The 17,627-nt window shown below is 36.0% G+C and overlaps 2 protein-coding genes across 2 annotated transcripts; one reads left to right on the top strand and one right to left on the bottom strand.

Annotated features, from left to right (window-relative positions):
• Positions 1 to 1,546: 1,546 nt before the first annotated feature.
• LOC145039374 (uncharacterized) lies at positions 1,547 to 2,272 on the top strand. The gene is made up of 2 exons (XM_078987438.1): positions 1,547 to 2,129; positions 2,199 to 2,272. The coding sequence occupies exons 1-2, from the start codon at positions 1,547 to 1,549 to the stop codon at positions 2,270 to 2,272; spliced, it is 657 nt and encodes a 218-aa protein (XP_078843564.1).
• Positions 2,273 to 12,111: 9,839 nt separating this feature from the next.
• Positions 12,112 to 14,420, bottom strand: LOC145041391 (uncharacterized). Its single transcript, XM_078989421.1, has 3 exons — positions 13,539 to 14,420; positions 12,825 to 13,464; positions 12,112 to 12,741 (listed from the first exon to the last, which is right to left on the bottom strand). The coding sequence occupies exons 1-3, from the start codon at positions 14,370 to 14,372 to the stop codon at positions 12,128 to 12,130; spliced, it is 2,088 nt and encodes a 695-aa protein (XP_078845547.1). The 5' UTR covers positions 14,373 to 14,420; the 3' UTR covers positions 12,112 to 12,127.
• Positions 14,421 to 17,627: the final 3,207 nt, after the last annotated feature.

The following is a 17,627-nucleotide window of genomic DNA, read 5'->3' as shown; positions in this document are numbered from 1 at the left end:
ACCAATACGTGTTCTTATTGACCCAAAGAACGCAGCTTTAGAGTACCGTCTCCGGATGGCAAAAATTATATGGGGGTCTTGTCTTGGTCCTATGTAGTTGGATTAAATAAATGTATTTAAAAATTAATGTTGGATTTCATTATTACTTTATTTTTACAGTTTACTCAACGGACGGCAAAAATATACGTTACGACAATTACAACAAATTAATGACCTACTAATTACTTAACATTACATAGAACATAAGAACGACTACAACATTTTTTTTAACGTTACAAATACAACAATTTATTGACCTAACAACTTCAAAACCATAAAAACAATATTGAAAAGCTTACAACTTGTAAACAAGAACTGCCAAGAACAACACCCAACTACAAACCAATTCTATCTTTAACTTCTTATTTTCTGATTGAAAGAGCTTATTAGAGTTAGCTACTTTGGCTATTACCATAGAAGATTGGTCCTTCTCTTCATCAACCCAACTGATAAACCCGCATTTTGGTCCCTGTTAAATTAAATATTTACAGTAAGAAAATAAATTTTTGTGATGTAAACACGAAGGTTTAAATTTGAATGACGTTAACAACATGATACCAAATATGGGCAAACGTAAAACAATCTTCCTGGGTTTTTAGATGTTCCCGAAATCCTAACGATACGTTCTCCTCCACAATTGCAGTATGCCATTAGCCTTGTTTTTCTTATAAATAGGAGTTGCTTTCACTGATATAGTTTTCATACTGAGTGACACCCTTTTATAGAAGAAATCATTATACAGACAAATCTTTTTGACTATGAAATGAACTAGTTTGACTATGAATTCAAAAAGTTGAATTACGAAATCCAGACAAGTACCTTCTGTAGTTTTGTCTTGTCGGTCAGTGAAATTTGACTATGAAATGAACTGGTTTGACTATGAATTCAAAAAGTTGAACTACGAAATCCAGACAAGTACCTTCTGTAGTATTGTCAAGTCGGTCAGTGAAATTTGACTATGAAATGAACTGGTTTGACTATGAATTCAAAAAGTTGAACTACGAAATCCAGACAAGTACCTTCTGTAGTATTGTCAAGTCGGTCAGTGAAATTTGACTATGAAATGAACTGCTTTGACTACGAATTTAAAAGGTTAAACTATGAATTGTGAACCATTAGAGATACAATATTTTCTCTTTATAATCTCATTTGTGTGATGATTGTAGAGCACTTTCATCGGTTGTGAAAATGAGTACTAACATCGGAAGAAGCTTTTCTCAACTACCAATTTTCTTACATAACCTTCAACGAACAAATCCTAATACCTACACAGCAATCAAGAAAACCGATACCAACCGCTTCCAATTCTGTTTTGTGGCTTTAGGTTGCGTGGTATGACATACTAATTTTATTGACTTACATAATATTTCATGGTAATGTATCTCTATTAGTTTTTACTCATCACTAATATGTGTTCGTTTTTATGTAGATTCGTACCTTCGTTAGGTGCTTCATACCCCTGATATATGTGGGTTATTTACCCCTTATTGGGAGCTAGCTGACAACCATGTACTTCGCAGTGGCTGTAGATGGAAATCATGAACCACTTCTCTTAGCAATTGGTCTGGGAACCTTAGAGTGTGAAGAATCATGGAGATGGTTCATGATGAGGTTAAAAGATTGTTTAGGTCACGACATAGAGGTTGGTTTCATAAGCAACATGTGTGATAAAATAGAATTTGGTGTTTATAGTGCCTACCCGGATTCCTATCATGGATATTGTCCTAAAGATATAGCTCGAAAGATACGTGACTGTGTGGGATGTAACAGTATGGAAGCTGAATCGTTGTTTTGGAAGTCATGCAATGCATACAACGTTGATGAATTTTACTTGTGTTTGGAAAGGTTGCAAACTGAATGTAGGAAATCACCTTTATTTTCCTTGCATAGTCCAATTTACTGGCTAGACGATATTCCGATTTCAAAATGGACACGAGCATTTTTCCCAAGAGTACGCTACAATGTTAAATCGATTGACGTCCCTGAAATTTTGCAAGTTCTATCCAGACGTGAGTTTCCTATAACAACGATGATTGAGTTAATCACCACGTCAATACAATCCAAGTATGTTGAACGGGCGGACGTGGCGGGTAAGAGAGATTGTTTTATTTACTTTTTTTAATGTGTTATTATTTGTATTAAAATATCAAAATTTTCAGGGAGGTTATCTGGTGGGTTGACCCCTTACGTTGAGGGGAAAGTTCAACAATCTGTCAACAAGTCTTACAATTAGAATGCTAGACATTTGTATGGGGATAAATATCAGGTCGATGATAATTTTGCAACCACCAACGTACAACTTGAACGAATTGTATGTAGTTGTGGTAAATGGCAAAAAAGCGGTATACCATGTGCCCACGCTATAGCATGTCTTAGAACCCGTACATCTGAATCCATAAACAGATTGGTTGATTATAAGTTCACTAGTTATGTGTATCGACTTGCATATGGATCTGAGTTGGTGAATAGAATACCATCGCATGTGCATTGGGAAATACCAAATGAAACGGTGGTCCTGTTACCTCCCTCAATGCAGTAGTTATTCATGTAGCACCTTTATATGTTATGTAGTATTATGTATTAGTTTCGTGTTATGTATTAGTTATCCGTGAAACCTGTTTACATTTTATGTTGTATTATGTTTTAGTTATTTATGTACCTCTTTCATATTTTATGACTTATTATGTATTAGTTATTTAATTAATGTCGTATTATGTATTGGCTTTTGAGGAAACAACACATATTAAAAGAAATGGACTTTTATTAAATACTGATGCCTACAGACAACAAGCTATTTAAATAACGAAAATCCATTACCATTACCAACATGCATATTAAAAATAAGGGATATTCTTTAAAACATTCCATGCATCTAAGTGGGTAAACTCGCTACCATCATATTCAAAACGGTATAGTTCCAAAGCCACCTGCCGTAGAATGTCTTCATCCGTATTTGCATGTTCAGAATCCAACTCGTTGTAAATACATTGAAATTCTTTCACCTTCATTTTCAAATCCAGAAACTTGGCTTTGACATCTTTTCTTCTTCGATATTGACTACGCCCCATTAAATGGTGAAACAAATGACAGACACGAGACCAAAATGATCCAGCACGAACTTGTGGGGGACCCGGTGGAAAATCCTCCTCAACAGTTATAATCCAAGCTTCAACCAAAGCGACCTCCTCTGCGTTCCTCCATGAATGTGCTGAGTCCATAATTGCAGGGATGGAAGTAATACGAAACAACTACAACGCATATTAAAATCTATTTATAACGACTCCTTCATTTGCTGCTGCAATGGCTAGTCAATTCAAGCAGCAATGTATTGTGTTGTCACTCGTCCGGGGATGACTTGTCAAGTCAAACAGTGCTCTGTTATGTTTTTAGTATAGTACACTGCGTTCGTCAGTTAATTTTGACTATGAAATGCAGACATATTAGAAGATTGGACTGCGAATTTGTATAGAAAGTACTTGGTGGTTGTCGAGGCCAACACAAATAATAACCCTAAATGTTACACACTAAATAGTGTATAGTGGTAAAGGGATCGAATCCACGAAGATTGGTTCAATTTCTAACTCTATGAAAAATCTCTTTGTAAAAATACATGTAAAATAACAATAAAAAAATAAAATGGGGGGGGGGGGGGGGTTTGGTGTTTTGAAATACTTGAAGCTAACTAGAATTAACTATGATTTAAATAGACAATTGCAACAAAAATAAGAATTTGATGTAAAATCAATAAGGGAAAGATGGTTGACTTAAAGTTTTCTCACTTTGACTTTTGATGAACATATCATTAGAATTCAATGGTGCAATACTTGTTTTAAATCCTCAATTTGACTATAGTAATCCAAGAAGCTTGAGATTACCTAGACTTTTCTTAATTGTTGAAATGGCTAGAGAAGCTCATAACAATTTCCTTAGTCAAAGTCACTAATTCCAAATAGCATGTAATTAGTGAAAGTCAACTAGCATTAAGAACCAAAAAGTCACCAAATCCAAGAGGGGTCAAATGCTTTCACCACCATGTTGGAGGAAATGTTTTTATGATTGTGTGAAGTAAAAACAACACAAAAATCATTTGTTGCTTGCTAATTTGAGGATCCTTTACTTAATCAAGAAATTAGCCAACTAATCACCACAAACACATTTAAACTCATGAACTAAAACATACAAGTAATGATAAGATGTTAAAACACAAAACATTTCCATAAAGATTCAAGAACATGTTCATGGATTCTTCAACATTCAACAAAAGTTCAAAGGATTAAACAAAAGTCAACCAAGATTAGTTTAGCCAAGCATGGCTAAACACAAAGAAACAAAGTTAGAGAAATTTGTACCAAACATTAAGCAAGAATCAAGAGGTAAAAATATGATGTTCTTCAAGGGTTCTTGGCCTTCAAAAGTCTCCAAAACTCCAGAGAGAATCTTCAAAAATCGGATGTCCAAGAGTATGCAAAAGATGGGCACCAACCTTCCTCAAATAGCTCAAAAGAAGAATTTCCGAAACTACCCCTGCAGGGCCTTGCGCGACCCGCGTGCTGCTGCGCGGGTGGGTTGCGCGGGTGGTGCCTGACATGGGCTTCTTTGAGATTTTGGGCCTCTAAAGCATATCCCACTAGCCCAGATCGAATCCAATCACCTCCTAGCCCATTTTCTTCAAGTTTTTCTTCATTTAAAGCCCAATTTGACCTCTCCAAATCCTCCAAAGCTCGTGAACTCGCCCGATTAATAATTTTCATACGCTTGAATGTTCCCCCGCATCTTGCAAATTTAAAGTTTATTTCTCTCCAAGTCTTCAAATAATCATCAAGATCACTCCATGCATCATCTCCACTACCCATCAAGCCCAACGTCATTTTTGTCTACCAAATCTCATCGCCTCCTATACGTCCCGAACACTCCCGCTCCGCTAGACCCGAAAACCTGCAATTATGCTCACAAGATTCAAGAGTACCCGAAATAGTCATAAAATAATAAAAAGGAAAATATGCATGGAAATTATCTAAGTTATGAATGAAATATGCTAAATAAACTATAAAAAGAAGTAAATAAAATGAAGCTATCAAATCACCCCAAGCTTAAACCTTACTTGTCCTCAAGTAAGACAAGACTAAATGAACTTGGGATGAACTACCCTAGAAATAAAAAGAATGGATAGAACCATGGAACCTGTCCGACGTTAGTCAACATGGTCAGAATTGATTTCGCTGCTATCTCACAACTTTTTCATCCGATGACAATGGAACCATAAACCACAGCCAGGACAACTCCTTTAGGTGAGTAAGGAGGGATGAGCAGTCGCAGCCTCAATGGAACATGTATACAATGAAGAACATCTGTAGTAGGGAGAAAGCAACTGGATGGGCTCGGGTGGAGCTCTTCTTTAAGTGCACACTCTGATCTCACATCTGCCGGTTTCTCTCATGTGTAACTAGGTTTAATCGCTCGGGCACCGTTGTAGGAATCAGTTCACTTAGTGTTGGCCCAAACCTCCCGTAGTATCCGACTCGACAGTCTCTCTAACATCACCAATTTGTGAGAAAGAAAAAAAAATAACAACTCGATCTATATACAATAAAACAGATCTATACAAATGAATATCAAACGTCGGGTGACCAAGATGTTGGGAAATTTGTTCAATAATTGAACCGGCCACCTATCTAAGATAGTTGCGACTGAAAATTTGCATGCTTCATTTTGTTTTTGTTTTTGTTCTTTTTTTTTTTTTTTTTTTTGAAAGTAAACCCTTTGACTCAAAATTTGGTTCCCAAAGGTGTGTAGGTGGAACCGACAGGGTAGTGATATAATCCGAATGGCCTAAGTGTGAAAATGACCATGTGTGGAGCATAAAGATGTAATGTAAAATCCTTTTCAAACTTGTGGTTTTTCAAAGATAATGAAAATGTCCAAATGTGGACTAAAAGACTCTCTAAATTTTAAGAAAATCGCAAAAAGATATGGTGATGTAAAGAGACCAGATATGGATTCTACTCGGGGACAAGCACCAATGCTTCATCCTAACAGTTCAAACATGATCAAGTGTGATCCTCTCCGCGGTAGTGACCGCAAGGCTAAGAACACCCATTGCTATAGTATATCCTACAGTTGTTAGTATTGTATGCATAATTCTTCATGAAACTACCTGGCCATGATCACTTACCCCTTTAAGCTACCAGCATCTGATCCCAAGTATGAAATCCCAAACTGCAGCTAGTGGTCCCGATTCGATGGGTGAGATAGCAACAAGATCCTGGACCAATAATGATACAATAACTGTGAACCTGTTCCATGGCATCCAAGAGAGGTGAGAATAAACAGACAACAAAAATGCATGAATGCTAATGTCTTAAGCTAAATGTTATGCAAAAATAAAAAGTGGAAAAAGAAGAAAATAAAATCTTTTTGGAATTAAAAAAAAAAAAGAATGATGATTAGCTTAAAACTAAAATGTTATGCAACCTAATTAAAAATGCATGAAAAAAATAAAAGGAAAATGAAATGCCCCACCCCAAGCTTAAGAACGAGCATTGTCCTCAATGCTTGAGGAAAGGGCGGAAAGGACCTAAATCGGGGGGTCGGGCGGCGGAAAATGTCTGTGGCGGTGGTTTCGTGAAATTACGACCGGTAGAACTCCGCCAATCTTGAATTTTCGAGCGAGGTGGGTGCTGGAAGGTTATATGAGAGGAATGGAGTGAGAGGTCAAGATGATTAAATGAAGAAGAAGAGAAGCTGAACATTTTAATCTATGGGTCAAAAAGGGTCAATTTCGGTAAATGTTGGTCAAGAAAAGTCAAAAGGTCAACTCATTAAAACCTTTGGTCAACACCTGGTCAAATAATAGCCAAAAATAGCCCAAATTGCCCAGCACAGTGCGCGGGTCGCGCAGTGTAGCACGCGGGTCGCGCAGACCTTGCAGTTAAGTCTTGGGCCAATGTCGCTTCATCACACCTGGCCGCGCAACCCACCCGCGCAACAGCACGCGGGTCGCGCAACCCCCTGATCCTGATCTTCATTTTTGCTTCATTTTTCTTCGTTTTTCACCAGTTCTCGCTTTGGAAGGCCCCAAAAACCTAGAAACTCTTGATTTCTTCAAAAACAATTCTTTTGAATCCTAAAAGCATCTTCAAAAGTCATTTATTCAAATTAAAAACACAAAAACACAATGCTTTCCAAAAATGCCATTCTTTAACGTCTTTGGCGAGACGCCTCCAAACTTCACTTTAACACTTTGGGGGGTCCAAATGGACAACATCTTGGACATTTGAATCAAAAACTTCATTGAATGGCTTTAATCGATGTCCATTAACCTTGTAAATTTTCCCCGTGTCGACATTTTTTAATTTCCACACCTCCATTGAGACTCTTTTCTTGTATTTGACTTTCTTTTTACGGGAGAACCATACCGGACTCAAACCTTTAATAATAGCAATCATCCAACCATATTTTTTCTTGTACTTGTTCATTAAGGTGACCAACTCTTCCTTCTTTGACATGGTTTTTGAGTAGGTGACCGGTTGGGCGTCTTCTTTCTTGTGATACGTATCCTTTGAAGAGTCCGACAAATTTATCGCTTCCATCTCTTGTGGTTGGTCTACCAATGGAGTTAGTTTTTTAATGGTAGTGGGCGGCTCAACCTCTCTTTCATTAACCCCTATCACTTCCTCTATAGTTTCATTGTCAGCTTTTTCAATTTCTTCTTCTTCTTTGACAACCTCTTCCACTTCTACTTCTTCTTCCTCTTCTTCATATAACACTCTTGGGCCATCAAAAATTTTCTCATCATTCAAAGGAATGGAACATGCACTATGAGATGGGCTCTTTTCGGATGGTAATTTGTCTTAAGCTTCCATTAAACTAATTGATTGAGCAATTTGTGTTATTTGTTGCTCTAAGCTTTTGAGGCTAGCTTGGGTTGTTTCCTGAAAAATTTGGGTAGAAGTGGCAATGCTTTTAACAATGTCCTCTAAGGACATGCTTGGCGTTTCAGTTTGTTGAGGAGGGTAAGGATAGGGTTCTTGGAACAGTGGAGTTGGTGGGTATTGGTTATTTCCCCAAGTTTGGTATGGGTTTTGGTAATGGTTATTTTCCCAAACTTGGTTGTTGTCCCACCATTGATCATGTTGAGGCTTATCATAACTCCATTGGTTTGACCGGTAGTAGCTTCCCTTATCTTGCACTTCTTCCCATTCTCCTTGTAAATATGGACACGTGTCGGAATGATGTCCATTTTGGGCACAAAAATCGCAAAGAAGAGGTGTGGACTGCACACTTTGGTCACTTTCAATCATCATAACTAACTGAGCTAGCTCAGAAAGTTGGTCTTCAGTGCAAGGAGTGTTCATTTCCAAATCATACTTTTTTTTTAATTTTCGGGTTTTAAATTAGAGTACCTGCACAATGAGATGAAGGCATAGAGAAACAAATTGATTAAAAATAAACCAATCCTCGGCAACGGCGCCAAAAATTTGGTGGTTGTCGAGGCCAACACAAATAATAACCTTAAATGTTACACACTAAATAGTGTATAGTGGTAAAGGGATCGAATCCACGAAGATTGGTTCAATTTCTAACTCTATGAAAAATCTCTTTATAAAAATACATGTAAAATAACAATAAAAAAATAAAATGGGGGGGTTTTGGTGTTTTGAAATACTTGAAGCTAACTAGAATTAACTATGATTTAAATAGACAATTGCAACAAAAATAAGAATTTGATGTAAAATCAATAAGGAAAAGATGGTTGACTTAAAGTTTTCTCACTTTGACTTTTGATGAACATATCATTAGAATTCAATGGTGCAATACTTGTTTTAAATCCTCAATTTGACTATAGTAATCCAAGAAGCTTGAGATTACCTAGACTTTTCTTAATTGTTGAAATGGATAGAGAAGCTCATAACAATTTCCTTAGTCAAAGTCACTAATTCCAAATAGCATGTAATTAGTGAAAGTCAACTAGCATTAAGAACCAAAAAGTCACCAAATCCAAGAGGGGTCAAATGCTTTCACCACCATGTTGGAGGAAATGTTTTTATGATTGTGTGAAGTAAAAACAACACAAAAATCATTTGTTGCTTGCTAATTTGAGGATCCTTTACTTAATCAAGAAATTAGCCAACTAATCACCACAAACACATTTAAACTCATGAACTAAAACATACAAGTAATGATAAGATGTTAAAACACAAAACATTTCCATAAAGATTCAAGAACATGTTCATGGATTCTTCAACATTCAACAAAAGTTCAAAGGATTAAACAAAAGTCAACCAAGATTAGTTTAGCCAAGCATGGCTAAACACAAAGAAACAAAGTTAGAGAAATTTGTACCAAACATTAAGCAAGAATCAAGAGGTAAAAATATGATGTTCTTCAAGGGTTCTTGGCCTTCAAAAGTCTCCAAAACTCCAGAGAGAATCTTCAAAAATCGGATGTCCAAGAGTATGCAAAAGATGGGCACCAACCTTCCTCAAATAGCTCAAAAGAAGAATTTCCGAAACTACCCCTGCAGGGCCTTGCGCGACCCGCGTGCTGCTGCGCGGGTGGTGCCTGACATGGGCTTCTTTGAGATTTTGGGCCTCTAAAGCATATCCCACTAGCCCAGATCGAATCCAATCACCTCCTAGCCCATTTTCTTCAAGTTTTTCTTCATTTAAAGCCCAATTTGACCTCTCCAAATCCTCCAAAGCTCGTGAACTCGCCCGATTAATAATTTTCATACGCTTGAATGTTCCCCCGCATCTTGCAAATTTAAAGTTTATTTCTCTCCAAGTCTTCAAATAATCATCAAGATCACTCCATGCATCATCTCCACTACCCATCAAGCCCAACGTCATTTTTGTCTACCAAATCTCATCGCCTCCTATACGTCCCGAACACTCCCGCTCCGCTAGACCCGAAAACCTGCAATTATGCTCACAAGATTCGAGAGTACCCGAAATAGTCATAAAATAATAAAAAGGAAAATATGCATGGAAATTATCTAAGTTATGAATGAAATATGCTAAATAAACTATAAAAAGAAGTAAATAAAATGAAGCTATCAGTACTATAAATTGATCTTATGTTACACAAATACTTTATTAAATAAACCAATACTGCTGTTCAAAAATTGTTTTTTATATTCCACCCTGTTAGTTTCAATCAAAATGAGTTCTATATCATGGAGCAATGAAGAGTTCTTGGTTCTTACACATGCTTATATTCATGTGTACGAGACAAACAAGTTGAACGATCCAATGTTTTGGACTCGTTTAACCAAATTTTTCAATGCTGAAAACCAAAGGGCTACAACAAACGATCGTGAAGAACTAGACATATTAGCAAGATGGTATGAAATGAAAACCGAAGTTCTATTATTCAACGATCTTTATACCAAAATTGACGACACCCGTTTAAATGCTACTGAGGAGGTTATCTTGGAAGCTGCTAAGGAAGAATACAAGTCATTAAGTAACGGGTTGGAATTCCAGTTTGAAGCCCCTTGGAATATTTTGAAATATATCCCGTTTGTTTAGAATCTATTTTAGTTTATTATTTGAGTACTAGGTTATTTTCATGTAGTAGGTTATTTTCATGTATTATTTATCTATTTCGTATGTATTTCTTTTATAAAAAATGTATTTTAGTTTATTATGTGAGCAACTCGTATGATTAACTTGAGTTAATAAATGGTCATTGCATTAGTTATCACGATATATTAGAATACATTAGTAACAAGGATTCCATGAACCATTAAAAACATCACAACAATTACATGAAAAACAACGACATAATACGAACAAAGCATTAACGTAAAACACAAGTCCATTGGTTATTCTTAACACAAGATAGAGCCGTCTACTTGAAATATTGTTTATCTCTAACAACCTTCCAAACTTCCTCATATTCGAAGTCTCTGCCGTCATGCTCACAGATATAAAACTCTGTAACAACTTCCAAGAACTCTTCTTCGTCACGATAACGAACATTGTTACGTTTCGCATAACCACATGCTCGATTGAACCATGTCACTTGTTCCTTTACATCCGTCCACTTAGTAACAACATCTGATTTTTCTCTTTTTTGCCCTTCTCCCATCTCATGGTTAAACAAAGATGTGATGTGACTCCATTCATCACCAATTAGGCAATGCGGGGGAGCAAGTAAACACACACCTTCCTTAACACTTAGCCAGCATTGTGTTAGAACTAACACCTCGTTTGTCGTCCATGGCCTTTCAGAATTGGAACCAGGTACTTCATTCGTAGAACTTGCTGCGTTCGACGACATTTCTAATAATGGGAATTCGTTTCGTTTAGGTGATTCGGGTGTTGGTTATTATATCGTGAACATCTATTTATATAAGTAAATAGACTATCAATTAATACTTTGACTACGAAATGGTTATATTTGGACTACGATTTTTAGCTTTATGCAGTGTTTTGTCATGTCAAACTGTAATTTATCTCTTGTCCCTTAAGGGCCCCACTTTTATGTGCAGGTTACTACAGTAACTTGTCATTACTGTCTATCTATACAGGTTACTACAGTGTTTTGTCATGTCAAACTGTAATTTATCTCTAGTCATTTCAAAGTTGGACTTGTCATTACTGTCTAGTTTAATACAATATCGACTTTATTATGACTTCCTCTCACAAAATCGAAATTTGCTCATGCAACGAAGTTGATTGTTATTATTGTGATTTGGTAGACCATTTTTTTACACCACTGAAAAACGCCTTGCTGAGAAGGATGAGCAGTTCATACACATTATGGTTAAAAAGGATCGTTTCGAAGACAAAACGATAATTAGGGATGACTATATAACAATGGAGAAAGATAAGTACCCGTTGCAGTTCCCTGAGTTTTAAAATTACTTATAGATTAGGTTGCATAAGGATCGTTTGTTGTTTTTTTAAATAACATGTTGTAACTGTTAAAAAAATATGCAAACTATATTTTTTAATATAAAGTCTTCACTAATTGATACAATCAACAAACTAAACAAAAATATGAAAGCATAGCAACGTCTTGTTAGATTTAATAAAAATATTACAATACATAATAATTTAACAACTCGTCAATACTCTTCATTTCAAGGATGTTTTATATCAAAATCAGCGTTATAGGTTTGTGAGCAACTCGCTGAACCACCAATATTAAATGCCATTTCTGCAGTAGAAATTATGTGACGTGCTCCGCTACCAAACGCCCTTCCAGTACAATTATTTCTCGTGTGTCCAATTTGACCACATGTAGAACACTCTTTTATAATTGGACCCTCGCCTTGGGATGGAATGCGGTCTGTGTTTCTTGGCCTGCCTGGCTGACGTTTATCCATTATTGGTGGCTTAACAATCATCAAATCATCGGGGATCTCCCATTCGGATGGCTTTGGCAGAGGGTTTATTGATTCCTCATATGTTTTCCTCAGTGTTTCGGTAAAGTAAGCATTTAATGCATACCTCGAGCAGTCTTCGTAATTGTTCATTGTTAAACATCTTATGACATGACCACAAGGTATCCCATCAAGTTGCCAATGCCTACATGTACATGTCATATGTTTGAAATCAACAATCACATTTTGTGCCCCCTTTTTTACCTCGCATTTCATATTAGAGATCATGCGAACATCCCATTTGCTAAAACTTTTCTTGTTCTCTTTTACAATTTCATCCGCCCAAGGGGTAAGAATTGTTGTTGCTTCCGCTAAAAAAAGAGCCAAAATGAACAAGTTAAGATCAATAACATCAAAATTAATAAAACATTAATATTAAAAATTTACTTAATACCTGCAAAGTTACGTCTTTGAAACCACCATTGTTGCATTGTAGCACGAAAAAAATCGATCAACATAAGTATTGGCACCTTACGCGCGTGTCTAGATAATGCATTTATAGACTCCGCACTGTTGGACGACATAAGATTGTATCGGTTCCCTTTAAAATGTGCTCTGGACCAAGTTTCTGGATTTATACTTTTCAAATACTCCCATACTGGTTCTTTTGTCTTTTTCATAACATCCATGGCGGCATCAAAAGCATCAACTGTGTACGCCCTACACGCCTCCCAAAAAATTCCTTTAACCGTCTTACTCTTGCCGAATCTAGAGACTATGTTGAAATACAAATGGACACCACATATTCCATGATGAGCGTGAGGAAAAATGTTGGCAACGGATGTTGCTATAGATGGAGACCTATCAGATATAATTGTAAGCTCCTGCATATTTCCTATGCAATCACGTAGTTTTTGAAAAAACCATGTCCAAGAATCGGTACACTCATTTTTGCATATACCATATGCAACCGGTAATATTTGGTTTTGTCCATCCTTAGTAACTGCAAGTAACATGGTACCTTTGAACTCGCCCTTTAGGTGAGCTCCATCTACTACTAGGGTCGATTTACAAAAATTGACAAAAGCGCGTACCTACCATACATTGTATATCTATTCAAATACACCAAAATATAAATTAAAAATTAATATAATATGATAATACTAACCGAGCAACCGAGTGCGACGTACAGAAACTCAAAGCGGTCATCAACATCTGTTTTAATATGTGTGACAGTTCCCGGATTATGTTTGGCCAAGTTGTGACAATACGCCGGAAGTTTGGTAAAAGAATCCTCTTTCGAACCCCTTAACGACAACAATGCATATTGCTTCGCACGCCATTCCTGATGGTATGAGATATTGATATTCAATTGAGCATTCATATCGTTAACAATTTCTTTTCCCCGATACACTCTACTATAGTCTTCAGCCAAAACATCAGCAACATATTCACCCAAAACATATTTGTTTGCTTGTCGATGATTAGGTTGCAACAATGTTGAAGAACATGTGTGTACATCAACAAATTTATTCACTTGGAAAAGACCATCAGAATTTTTAATTGCTTTTGCTCTTAGTAACCAAGAACAATTTTTCGAAACACACACAGCTTCATACCTTGATTTGGTGGATCTACTTGTCCTCGTCTGGAAACCTTCTCGAAGACATTTTTTACCAATACACCGCTTTAAAAGTTCTTTGTTCTTAAATATACTCTCACATTGAATCTTTTGAAGATTCATGTCTACCATCTGTGTTGGGATATCTTCATTAATATCAACTGGCCATGCTGGTACAGGGGGCATACCGTGAAAAAGGTTATCGGGAAACTTAGCTTTAACTTCATCACCCAACTCATCTCTATCGGAATTGCTTTGTAGCTCGCTTATATCTAAACATACATCACCAACATCAACATAATGCCCGTAAACATGATTTTTTTCATTTTTTTTACTTGAATTTTTTTTCTTTTTTGTTTTATCTACCACACGCCTATTCATAAGTTTAACTTCTTGTTCGACAACATCATCACAACGACCACCCACATGATTAAGATATGTACCAACATCATCATCACCAACAGACTTGTAATTCTCAGGTTCCACATAGTGAATAGGTGAATAACTAACATTAACATTTTCAGCAACACTGTGAAACTGAGGTACACTAGGAGTATTGAAAGTACCTATCGGATCGTTGCTCCCTTTATAACTGCATAAATTACCAACAACCTGGTTTCCAATTTCACCACCCCCATTAACCTCCTCAACTTCATCAACCACCACAAACACTTTCACAGCCCTTCCTCCACTACATTTGATTACGTTTATCAACATTCTAACATCCATGTCTTCAACTATAGCTATATAATAATTTAATTCAGGATGGTGGAAACGAAGACTAATTCTATATTTGTCTAACAAACCAATTTTGCTTCTTACCAAAGATACAAAATCACTATAACTAATATACTCAGAAAATATCAAAGCAAGTTCAGAAATACCTCCCTGTGGATATATGTATTCCAGATTAGTTCCATTAACTTGCCATCTCCCACCGGTTACAAGACAAACCATATATTCAATCATTTTTTGAGAAAATTGTAGAGAGAGTTCCTAAACAAATAACAACCAAAATGATATTTTTTCTACAAAACTATTTATATAGCAACCTGATTTCGTAATCAACACAATCCATTTCATAGTCAACCTACAAAAAAAAAAAAATTCAAAAAATTACACGATTTCGCATATACAATGAGAGGATTTCGCAGATGGACCTACTCCATCTGCGAAATAACCCCTATATATACTTTCGCAAAAATTAAAAAAAAAAAAGGCCATTTGCGAAGGTACAAGTGCCTAAAGCACAACTGTGCTTTAGGCACTTGTACTTTCGCAAAAAGGCCATCTGCGAAGGTACAAGTGCCTAAAGCACAACTGTGCTTTAGGCACTTGTACTTTCGCAGATGAGAAGGTACTTTCGCAGATGGGACCTTCTCATCTGCGAAATGGGTGGCTATTTTTGTAATTTCGATTTTTTTTGGCTATTTTTGTAATATCATTAGTGTAAATGGCTATTTTTGTAAATTTCTTTTTAAAAAAATAAAAAATAAAAAACTGCTATAGGTTAAAGATGTTAGTGTAAATACATAAGATAATATATTTAGGAGGAATTAAATATCCTCCTACTTTTTGTTCCTAATTTTCTTCCTATCCATTTAAGATGATAACAAGTGTATAAATTAAACATCTCATTCAAATTTTAATTTAATTAAATAACATTTGTCATCATCTAAATTAGGTAGGAATATATTAGACACAAAAAATAGGAGGATATTTAATTTCTCTATATTTAGTTAAGAGGTTAAAGATAAAGTTGTAAGGTGCTGTTTGTTTTTCTGAAGCCAAAATGTCTGCAGTCTGCGGACCACATCTGCAAGCCTCTGCAGCAGAAGAGGTGGACCAAACGTCTGCAGTCTGCAATAAGAAGACTGTTTGTTTTTTAACGTCTGCAGGCTGCTGAAATAAACTGAATTTTAAATAAAATTATTTTACAAACTTAAAATGATTTTTCAACACCAAAATTTTAATAATAATAGTCTTATAACATTGAAAATAAAATTCATGCAACTAAATTAGTCATACAATAAAAAAAAATGTTTTACAATAACAATTTCATTTAAAACAATTCAATGTATATTGTGCATCAACTGATCAGCAATTTCATCACGTAACTGAGTCATATATTCACGGTTTGCTGCAGTACCATATGTTGGAATCCCGTCTTCATCATCATCAATGGCCACATTGTTATTTCGAAACGGGACATTGGGTTCATCGTATCGTGCGAAATACTCATCACTCAATCCTTCTTTCCTTATATAATTATGAAGCGCGAAGCATGCCATGACAATGTTTCTTTGTGTCACAAACGGGAATGGTGCCATCCTCTTCAATATAGGGAAGTGTGCTTTCAAAACACCAAAAGCACACTCAATGACATTTCGAAGTTTTGCATGTCCATGGTTAAATTTTTCTTTATTGGTCAATGCACGTCTTTGACGAAAATCTCCAAGCCAATACCTCACATTACGATAAGGGGCCATAAATCCTCGAGTGTGTGCATACGCGGCATCACAAAGATAATATTTGTCTGAAAAAAATGCAAAACACTAATCAATTTTCAAATTAAAATGAAAATATTAAAAAAAAACAAAAAATTACCTGGTGGTGGAAACGGGAATGATGCTTGTGGATCGGCTACTGCTTCTGATAATATTCTAGAGTCATGCACTACCCCTTCCCACCCGGTCACAACAAATGTAAAAATCATATTGAAGTCACATATTGCCAATATGTTTTGGTAGCAATCTCCCTTTCCCCTACTTCTATATAAGTCTTGTTTCTTAGCAGGGACAACAACATGTATCAAAGTGCCATCAAGTGCAACAACTGCTCCTTTGAAAACCCTTCGTAGCCTCCTATTATGTCCTGGAATGTTTGGATTCGGATTAAAAGATGTTGGTACTATAACATCTTGTGCGAAAAGCATCATTTTTTCCAACACTTCATAAAAAAATTTATGAATTGTTTGCTTCGAGTGTTGAAATCTCCGCTTGATAATCACGTAACGTTGATTATGTCCGATCATCATCAAAAACATAGCCATCTTTTCCTCAACCGATACATGTTTGCTATCCTTTAATGAGTAATTTGCTCTAAAATGAGCACATAGTCGTACAAAAGATTCACGGGACATGCGTAATACTTCAACACATTGTAAACGATTACGGTGTAATAACTCCAATGTGTATTCGTGTCCCGTCATTTCCGAATCATTATCCCGCAATCGTTTCACACCCCTCTTCCAAAAATAACGGATGTATAGGTACATTAGAATTACGAGAAGTAACTTTTGATCGTGATCCATATGAACCTAAAATCAACAAAGTAGAACTTTAAAAAACATTACATAAACCATATTTCAAGTATCAAATAAACATTCCATTTATCATATTTCAAGCCAAAATAACATTACATAAACCATATTTCAAGTATCAAATAAACATTCCATTAATCATATTTCAAGTACCAACAAGGGCAAAAAGACCTAACAAAATAGTTCCAACAAAGGCAAAAACATTTAACAAAGTAGTTCCAACAAGGGCAAAAAGTCCTAACAAAATAGTTCCAACAAAGGCAAAAACATTTAACAAAGTAGTTCCAACAAGGGCAAAAAGACTTAACAAATAC

This window comes from Lactuca saligna, chromosome 4 (assembly GCF_052625555.1).
Source record: "Lactuca saligna cultivar CGN05327 chromosome 4, ASM5262555v1, whole genome shotgun sequence".
In the NCBI taxonomy this organism is placed as follows: domain Eukaryota; kingdom Viridiplantae; phylum Streptophyta; class Magnoliopsida; order Asterales; family Asteraceae; genus Lactuca; species Lactuca saligna.
Note: the sequence above shows the minus strand (reverse complement) of the source record. Positions and strands in the feature narration are given on the sequence as shown.